General features: G+C 46.8%; 1 protein-coding gene across 4 annotated transcripts in view; it reads right to left on the bottom strand.

Annotated features, from left to right (window-relative positions):
* Window positions 1–7578: 7578 nt before the first annotated feature.
* Window positions 7579–10148, bottom strand: part of RALA (RAS like proto-oncogene A) — a 57643-nt gene continuing 55073 nt past the window's right edge. For all 4 annotated transcript variants that reach the window (XM_043963990.1, XM_043963984.1, XM_043964000.1 and 1 more), the window contains one exon: window positions 7579–7763. In XM_043963990.1, the coding sequence (XP_043819925.1) occupies window positions 7641–7763 (123 nt within the window). In that variant the 3' untranslated portion in view covers window positions 7579–7640. The remainder of the gene's footprint in view (window positions 7764–10148) is intronic.

The following is a 10148-nucleotide window of genomic DNA, read 5'->3' as shown; positions in this document are numbered from 1 at the left end:
TGAATGCAGCATGGCAGAAGAATGACCTTGCTTACAGGTCACAGTGTCTCAGCTCCTGAGCAGAGTCAGTACTAGGCTGGGATAAACCAGTTGCTTCAAAGGGCTGGTTCCTTCCAAGGCTCAGACATTGGACATCTGGCAGCTCTTCTGACCATCTGCAGTTTCACCAGAACCTGGATCAAGGAAGAAGATACAACTAAGAAAGACCCCGTGGTTGGAGGAGGCTCCCCCCACCTAGAGGCTTGCAGCATCTTCTTTCCTTCACTCAGAGAACAGTTTGGTCATTAAGTACCCCCAGCGATCTCAGCATTCTTCCCTATGGAGTAAACAAGAAACAGTTACACAATACCACTCAACCTCCAAAGTCCACTGGGGAGATAGGGTGCAATAGAGTATGCCATCCCTCCTCCTACAAGCCGGGTTACCACTGGCCAGTTCCCGGTGATCCATCAGTCATTTTTCCTGCTGTTGCTGGGGTGTATTCTCTACTCCAGCCCTGTCTTTTTCTGCCTATTCTAATAAGTTCACACTCTGGCTATTCTCTTCAGTGCAGTCAAATCTGGCCCATTACTCATTCCCATACCCAAGGCAGTCAGGGCAGAGAATACCTGGTTTCTCATCATCTCCATCAAGTCACACCTCAAGTGGAACTTTGTGCAAGTTCAGACAAAACACTTACCTCTGTCTATACCTAGCAACTGACCCCTACACACACACATGCTGAGGGCAGGGCCTTTCTGACCTTCACATCTGCAGCACCATCACATATGTGCTTTGTATGTATAAAGCAGAGTAACGAATAATTGCCAAGCTGATGTGAATGGAACAAAACGTGACTTCTTTTGAAGACCATTTCTAGTCATATAAAACCTGTTTTTAGAGGTAAAAACCTTGTATGTGTGCTGCAATTATCATCAGCCTGCAAGAAAAATGCAGCACAATCAGTGAGGAAATGTTTGCTTTTCTAAATTGCTCTCTGTTCCTCACACACAACACAGCCTCTCTCTCCTGTTTTTGCACTGGATGCGTCCATTCCTGCAATGCCCCTTCTCCCCACTTCCATCTCTTAAGATCAGGGAAGACCTTCTGCATGAAAACCTTTCCTGTCCCCTTCTCCCTCCCTTTGGGCAGTGCCCTTCCTTCCCAAAGGGTCTTGTGTTTAATTCCTTTTTGTGTTGTTTATTCTGCATATACCCAACATAAATACATGTTGCCAGTATCCAACAGACTGCTAACTCCTTGAGGGTCATTCATTTTTCTGTCCTTGTGTCTTCAATATCTGTCTATCTATCAAAGTTCTTGGACATAGTAGGTGCTTAATAAAGTCTTATTAATTCTTCAAAGTTGAAAAGCACCACCATCAAAAGCTATTTGGGGGTCTACAATAACTACAAAATGCTAAAAATGGAAAAGGAGAAAAAAGATGAAAGGCAGAGTTCAGGAAGGGGCAAGTGCTTCATGAAAAGGCACTAGACAGGGGCAGCTAGATGGCGCAGTGGATAGAGCACCGGCCCTGGAGTCAGGAGTACCTGAGTTCAAATCCGGCCTCAGACACTTAACACTTACTAGCTCTGTGACCCTGGGCAAGTCACTTAACCCCAATTGCCTCACTAAAAAAAAAAAAGAAAGAAAAGAAAAGAAAAGGCACTAGACACACTTCCTGCCTTCGGGGGTTGACCACATGCATGGCAGCACATGTTGAGAACTTCACAGCAAGAGTTGTTTGGGCTGGACCTTGAGACGTGTAAGTTTTTGGCAGGGGGAGAGATGGGAACCAGCTTACCTTTGTAGGTGAGAGGAAATCACAGGCAAGGGTGCACAGGGTGTGTTTGCAGAAAGTGTGATCAATCTGAATAAAATAGTTCCTCATCCTTTCCCTGTCCTCTACAGGTCAGCCCTCCAAGCTTCAAGATCCATCCTCAGCCTTCCCTTCTGTCTCTTTGGTGAGCTGGTCTAGTCCCTCTGTTCTGGCCACAACCTCCTTGTGGATGACTCTCAAGTCAAGTGCAACGAGGTACTGGCCAATGAGTGGCCAGTGTTTGGACTGTAAACAGCACGATCTACTGGATGCAGTCCCCGAGTGGACTTCAAGTATTCTCTCTCCTGATTGCTTAAAACAAGGTGAAAAGAGGGCCTAGAGTTGAGTGTCCAACAAAAATTCTCAGTGACTCTACCTCGGTCTCTTTTTCCTGAGACTGGTCAGGGAAATGATTGCTATAATCTTCTGGGTAGCCAGAGGGGAGTGCCAGACATATTGGCACCCTACTTAGGCTCACCCACTGGTCACAAACCTGTGGCATCTCCACCCTTTTGTCTCTGCATGTTATTTCCTGCTCTTTGGTGAAGGAGGAGAGGAGATATCTGTGAATTTCCCAAGATTGAAGAGCAAGCTGGCATATGCCTAGGAAATTAGTCCTTGCCAGAGTTTTCTGGCAGCCAAGCCTAACGAGGAGGTCAGCCCTTAAGGCACCACCAATAACCCTGCCCTGTAGTAGACTGACACTGAGATCTGTCCTGTAAGAAAGGGAATGACTTGTCTACTGGCAATGCCACTTTCAGAAGTGAACCTGGTAGGGGAGGATGCCTTTAAATTTGAGTTCTCTCTTCCTTGGGACTGAGGTGATAGAAGAGACAGCTTGCCTCTGGTATTGGGGGAAAATGCTTTTTAAGTTCAATGGTTATTATTGTTCTTCATCCTTCAATTTTGAAGAGGACCAGTGACATCATGGGGTGGTGTTTTGACTTGTGCATGAATTAGATTTACGTTAGGCAGGGTCACACACAATCAAAGCAGTCCAGTGGCAAGACAAAAGTCAGGATTACTAGCAATAGCCCGTGATGCAATGACCTTGGGATCTTTCCCGTTCTGCCAGGGGGAAAGTCTTCACATGCTTGGGGTAGGCATTCTCTAAATCACGGACAGGTCTGAGACCCCTCAGTTACCCTCAACCTGGTTTAGCTCATCTGTCAAGATGGTTTGCTGTGCTGCTGCTTCTGTACATGCTACAATTGTTGGAGCCACAGGGGCGAGCTGGGTGACAGGCGGACACCAAAGGGAGATGAACAGTCCTGAAAAGGGCTCAATGAGTCCTCAAACCAGAGGTGCGAGCATGTCATTTTTATCCTCACTTCTTGGTAAATTTCCCTTTGTGAAAGCTAGTTAATTAGTGACATCGATATGAGGAGCTGTTGTTGGTTGGCTGGTTGTTGTCCTTTGTTCTCAAAGAGGACCAAAAACGACGTGACTCTGCTGGTGACAAGGTACAGTGTTTCTGACTGTGGCTGATCAGACCACCATGAGCTCAAAAGGCTCCTCCACAGGTTAGGCACAAATAGTCCAGATGAACGTTTGGAATGGAGATATCAAAATTTGGGCATCCCATGTTTATTTTGAAATGGGGAGTTAATCACTTAAGTCAATCAATGATGGGGGGTGGGGCAGGGAGGCTAACAGGTTAATTATGGAAAACACAGCAAAATGGAGGCTCAAGCCCAGTCATCCAAGAAACCCAGTGACCCTCAGGGGTACTCCTCAGATTGTTCAGGAGATGTGGTCAGCGGCCCTCTAATGGCCTGACAGGCCAACGCAAGTAGGAGCTGGGATAAGGACACCCCGAATTTCTATGCCCTACACTGGTGTTCTAGCCCACCTTCTACTGTTTCAGACCAGCCTTTGCAGAGGACCACAGGCACATGTCCCACCAACCAATCAAACTCAGGCTGACCAAAGATGACCGTTTTTATCCCAAACATCTTCCTCTCCTTGCCTTCCCTGATTTCTGCTGCCATCAAAGTTATCCCCAAGACAGTCATTATTAGTGCTTTTGTTCCTAGGGGAAACCCTGAAGGCTCTCCACAGAACTGGCTCAGCTCTCCTTAGAAGAGAGGGAATAAACGGGACTAATGAAACCATGAAGACCTGAAGGCCATTCTCCTTATTTCCCATGACTAGGTAAGAGAAGCGACAATGAGGGGCAGCTAGGTGGCCCAGTGGACAGAGCACTAGCCCTGTACTCAGGACCCGAGTTCAAATCCGGCCTCAGACCCTTGACACTAGCTGTGTGACCCTGGGCAAGTCACTTAATCCCCATTGCCTCACCAAAAAAAAAAAAAAAAAAAAAAGGCGAAGCAATAATGGGTGTGGTGCAATGGGGATGTTCACAAGAACTGCCGGGGAGCTGGGGTTAATAGAGCTTAACAAAGAGGCAAAGATGATATTCCAGACACAGAATTTGCCTTGGCTGGTCTGTCATGAGGAAGGAAAAGGCTTAGTAACTGCTTGGATCACATCTCATGGAGAAAACAGAATCATAGCATGAGACACCCTTAGGCTATGGTCCAGCTACTCTGGGGTTCAAACTAAATGTGAAATCCTGGGCTGTGTTGCTACACCACCAATACCCAGATACCCAGCACCCAAACACTTGTAGCTGGAGTGTCTGAAGCAGGAAGCAAACCCATTGACTCAACCTGGAGAAACAGCCTTTTTGTGACCATCACCCAAAGCGAAGACGACACTTTTCAGAGGCCCTACATTCAGACGAACCTGTTTGAAAAGTTCTGAGCTCAAAATCATTCCAGGTTCCTTTTACTTTGCAGACCCCGCAGTGGTCTAACCATTAAAATGGATCCCTATCTCAGCTAATGGCCTTGAGGATGGTAGGAATTAAGTATAGGGAAAATAGGAGTCTTTCATTGGGATGCTTTTCCCAAGGACATCAGCTGTCAGGGCACTTTTTTGTCTTTCAACAAACTGGGGGTGTTTATCCTGGAGAAAATGGAGGACAGATATCTTCAGGTACTTGAAGGACTAGTCTACGGAAGATTAAATAATCTGCTTAGCCACAGAACTGAAGTAATGGGTGGAAGTTACAAAAGGGAAAACTGAGGAATTTAGAAAAGGGTTTCTGAAAATTAAAGATGTCCCCAAATGGACTGCCTTAGAAAAAGTGGGTTCCTTCCCCACCCCCACTGGTCTACAACGCCCACCTACTTGTCAGATGTTACACTAAAGATTCCTTTTCAAGTATGACTTGGACCGAATGGCCCTGCAGTCCTTTCCAACCCTAACTTCTGTGAAATACCAAGCACCTGCCATGTGCTTGGCACATCGTAATTATATAATAAATGTTCCTTGAATTGAATAGAATCGAATGGGTAGGCTGGTTAGTGTGAAGAGGTACCATGGTAGACAGCAATGGGTGGTGGATTTGGAATCAAGAACACCTGGGGTCAATTTTTGGCTCTACTATTCAACATGGGTGACCATAGCACTTCACTACTTTGAAGTGAGAAGGTTAGATAGATGGCTTCTGAGATTCCTTTTTGTTCTAAATCGATAATGCCATCTGAGAAGCTTGGAAATCATGCCTCTGACAATCACCCGGGCTCCCCACGGGATGGGAATTCAGCAGGCATTAGCAGCTGTCCTGGTGAGAGAGCAGCCGCCTGTTCCTACCTGTGCCAGTGAACCATCACCAGGTGTGTACACTATAGCTCCCCTTCCACACAAAGCCCTCCCAGACCTGATGGTGAACCTCCAAATACCTGCTAATGTAAAGTCAATGCTCAAAGAAAAAACCCAGCCGGCACAAGTTCAAAAGCTTTGTGCATCAATGACTTCATGGCCAAGATAGAAACATACCAAAGCTTTTCTAAACATGAAACAACTCCACGAGGATTAAAAAAACCAGAAGTTTATTGGTCTTTAAATGGCTCAAATTGCAAGTAAAAGAGTTGGGTAATGGCATCAGCCTAAGACATAGGAGGTCTCTGTGTCCACTGGCTTCATAGCACCTCAGTACCCAGGATAAAGGTATCGAAGCAGAATCACAATGTTAGTGGTTAGGTTCCCTGGTTGATAAGAATGAAATGAGTACACATGAAGATAGAATGGCATTCCTGGCCATGGTTACAACAGGGACTTTAATTCTGCACATGGTATAGCCTACTAAATGGAAGCTGCATATACAAAATCCTTCAATGATAGATAGTTAACACGACAAGCCAAAGGCCGCTTCTAAAACCAATCCCTAGGACGTCTACTGTGGAGAGCTGCAGGCAGACACTCACTAACTAGAATGCCTGAACACATTTTTGAACTGTTGATGATCGGTTTACAGATGTACAAAGAAAACCTTGTGCGACAGGACCTCCCCCACTTCCCCCCGGAGCTCCACATAAGTCAGATATTGGCGTATCATTTCTTCTCCAGGGGAGCCACAGGAGGCCCACCTGCCTTGGGGCAGCACGCTGATCTGATCGGTGCTCACATTGGAGATGCCGATGCCAAAAACAGGTTTCTGGGAAATTCATTTGCTTGGTACTAAGCAAGTATGAAATGGTGGTGAGAATGTTCTCCATCAATGAACACACTCCAACCACCATGACAAGAGCTGTGATTCACTCCAGTATACAGATGCCAATGTGGCCATCCTATGTTCCCTCTGTGAATGTAAGCCCAGTGATTAACCAGTGGCAAGGAGGACCTTCTCCCCAGAGGTCTCACCCCTAGGGGAGGAGTTCTCACTATGCCGAACTCCAGAGCCAGGCATGCAGTGTCAGACACTGAAGGGCAGCTCACGCCTTACTCAAGGTTAATTTCTCCAACCAAACATAAGAGAGAGAGAAGGTTCTTCCATGAGGGGCTGGGGTAGACCCTCCCTGCATGCAGGACCCCCTCATCTTCCATCATTCCATACCGGCCTTCCCTTTCAAACTTCCTTGATTAAATGTGACCGACTCCAGATCCTGGTTTCCAAGAAGCAGAGGATGGCACACATTTCAAATTCAGATGAATGAAAGGAGATGAGCAGATAAGCTCAGTCACTTAGAATCATTCACATAAAAACTGGCCTCCTCCCAACCCTGTGCACATACATGATAGGCCCAGGAACTAGAGTCCCACGGATTTCCGGGTATTCGAACAGAACTGACGCAGAACCATGCAGCAACCTGCTAGTTTTCAGATTTTAAATTAAGGCATGTTCAAACATCTCCCCATGCAAGTTGACACCCCTCCTTTCTCTCAGTGAATCCCTCCAGGCATTACGGATTCATGCGGATTACAGGCTCTCCCTGTAAAGGGATGCAGAGAGAGTCTTTTGCTCCTCTCTCATAACATCAGAGATCAGCTGGACGCCCATTATTCTGTTAGCTACTGTGTTCACAACTGTCATTTTTCAAGGCAGTAGATCGAGACTTTTTAAATGATATAAAATTTATGCTTTACAAGAAACCATAGGAAGTGATCTTTTCTCCCCTGCTCCCCCTCAACCACCCCCACCCCACCCCAATCTTTATTTTATTTTTAACAGCTCAAGAAACACTGTCCATGAGACACACCCACGCGCACATGCGCGCTCCCTCCCTCCCTCCCTCCCTCCCACTCTCTACATTCGGGGGCTATGATCATGGAGGCAGTTATGAAATGGGCTGAACGTTGCTTCCTGGTGAAGCCACATTCATCTTTTTCTTTCCTCAGTGAGTGACTTTCAGTGCAGTTCCCATTCATGCTTTGAGTGATTACACGGCCATTTCCAAAATGCTAAAGTAATTTCAGTCATTTGAGCCTTCCGAGGCAATGCTTATAAATTACATTTATTAGTGTGGTCAAGATAAGGAAGGAGTTTGGGCCTGGATTATAAAATGCAGCATCTCTCTCTGATCCGCTTGGCCAAGCTTTTCCTCTTCTTCTTTCCATTCTTCTCTTTGCTGTCTTCCATCTTTCGCGCTCGGATCTCCCTCATTAAGTCAAAAAATACCTACAATAACCAAACAAGATGCCCATTAGATGACTGGGTGGCCTGGGGCCCCTGGACTCCATGGGTCACTGAGAGGAAAAGCAAGCCATGGGGATGGGGGCCTTAGAGGCCCCCAGAGTCCAGAGTGCTCTCTGCGCTGGTAAAGAAATCCACAGCAAGGCGGGGTGACTTGTTCAGTTTCCCACTGCTTGTGAGCTGCAGACCAGACACTGGGAACTGAATTACAGAACCAAGACTTACTTAAGAGCTGGAAGGGGCCTTTAGAGTCTACAAGTCCAACCTCTTCCTTTTACTGATGGGAAACTGAGGCGGGGGGGGGGGGGGGGGGGGGGAGGAAGGGAGGGAGGGGAAGGTTCCAGAGTTTGCCAAGTATCTGAGGCAAGACTTGAACCCAAGTCGTCTTGGCATCAGGTCCAAATGCTTTTGTGACTGAACAATAACAACAACATGAAGAACACCACCATCTAACATGTATAGGCTGCATTCAGATTTGCAAAGTGCCCCATCTACGTTCCCTCCATATGTGCCACGCTTTCGAATCACAGTTAGGTAAGGTCTCAGTGCGCACACTGGCGTGCTCGGTGATTTCACCTCCATTGGTGAGATACCTGCACTCTCCTCTCAGGGGTACTGTAAGGAATGTGCTTTATAAATCCGAAGACACTACATCCAGGTTGTTACTTATTCTAATGTCCTCTCCAAACCTCTACCCCCAGCCCCCTCCTCTAAGACTGAGGGGTCATGAAGGCAGAGTTCGGATAAAAATGTCTAGAATAAAAGACATTCTACAATGTCTCTAACCTCTTGCACAGAAGCCACTGGAGAGAAACTAAGTGGCTCTTCAGGACTGACCTTCTACCAAAGCCTCCCTGCTATACCCCCAACCTGATCTCAGCAGCATCTGCATCTGCGTTCTGTGGATACAGCGCACTCTCTATGCTGAGGACAGCGGCAGAAGCCCTTCTACTCTATCGGCATGGGAAGACTTTTGAATTCAAAATTAGCTCATGTCTAACACTCCAGCAAATCAATCCATGCTGAGAGAAACTAGGGTCATTTAATGAGCAAACGCAACACAAGATGTTTTTAGTCTCCCAGCTTTTAATGACAAAATTCTAAAGGAAACACTGATTCGACCATCACTTGAAAGCAAACATGGAGCTAGGGAATAGGACTGCCTTCGACTCCTGCATCAGACTAGAAAAGGCCTTCAAATCACTAAACAAAAACCACGTATACAAATGTCCTTTTTCATAGAGAAGGTTTATCTTCTCAACAGTGGAAGGAATGAAGTCTTAATGGTTACTTCCTGTTGAGGGCTAAGAAAAGCCCATTTCATTAAACCAAACCTCTCTAAGGCCACATTCACAAATATCTCACATTAAGAAATGGCAAAGCCGGGGCAGCTAGGTGGCGCAGTGGATAGAGCACCGGCCCTGGATTCAGGAGGACCTGAGTTCAAATCCGGCCTCAGACACTTGACACTTACTAGCTGTGTGACCTTGGGCAAGTCACTTAACCCTCACTGCACAACCAAAAAAAAAGAAAAGAAAAGTAAAGAAAAAGAAACGGCAAAGCCACCCTATCTCACAGCATGACAAAGACCTGCTCCATAGCAACTGGCCATGGAGACAGAAGAGCAGCCTCCTGATGATGTATCTGCTGTCACAAACAATGACTCAAGAAGCATTGATCAGGGTCTTCTCAAGTTGGCTGAGCATCAGAAGGGGGAGAATCCACAGAGGAGGAGGATCAGCCTGACAAAGAAGAATCTAGAGCGACCTACTGCATGATGCTTGGTGAACTCAGCCTCAACTGGAGTCGAACTATCACGGACAGGACAGGAGGCCAGAAGGAGAAAGGCACAAGGATGTGCTTCCCAGTGTTTCAGTCTCTTAAAGCAGCCTCACTCAAGGCCTCTGCCATGGCCCAAAGTGATGCAACTGACTGTGAAAAGGGCCCTGCTTCTGGAGTCCCAGGACCTGGGTTCCAACCCCAACCTCCATGGGCCTCCTCCATAAAATGAGGGGCTCTTCAGGAATCCCGGGTCTAGGAGTCAATGGAGAAAGTGGGATATCACCTTGATTCTCACCTCTCCACCACTAATGAGTTTTGGGTAGTGGCCACACTCAGCTGTCATCTAAGACCAAATCTATCATCTCTCTGTCACCAGCAGGGAAATCTCTACCTCCTTTCTCTCTGCTGCTTCTCCACAGACTTGACTCTGTCAGAGCAGGGACGTGATTATACAGTCACTGAGTCAAGTCCCACTAGCTCTGACAGCCTTGAGCTGAGGGGAGGGCACAAGTGCAGAGGCAACACAATGATCCTTCTAGCAGAATAAGCATCCTTCCCATCCCTGGTAAACGACCAGCCCTGTCCCAT

This window comes from Dromiciops gliroides, chromosome 1 (assembly GCF_019393635.1).
Source record: "Dromiciops gliroides isolate mDroGli1 chromosome 1, mDroGli1.pri, whole genome shotgun sequence".
In the NCBI taxonomy this organism is placed as follows: domain Eukaryota; kingdom Metazoa; phylum Chordata; class Mammalia; order Microbiotheria; family Microbiotheriidae; genus Dromiciops; species Dromiciops gliroides.
The sequence above is the reverse complement of the archived record's forward strand: the minus strand, read 5'-3'. Positions and strand labels throughout refer to the sequence as shown.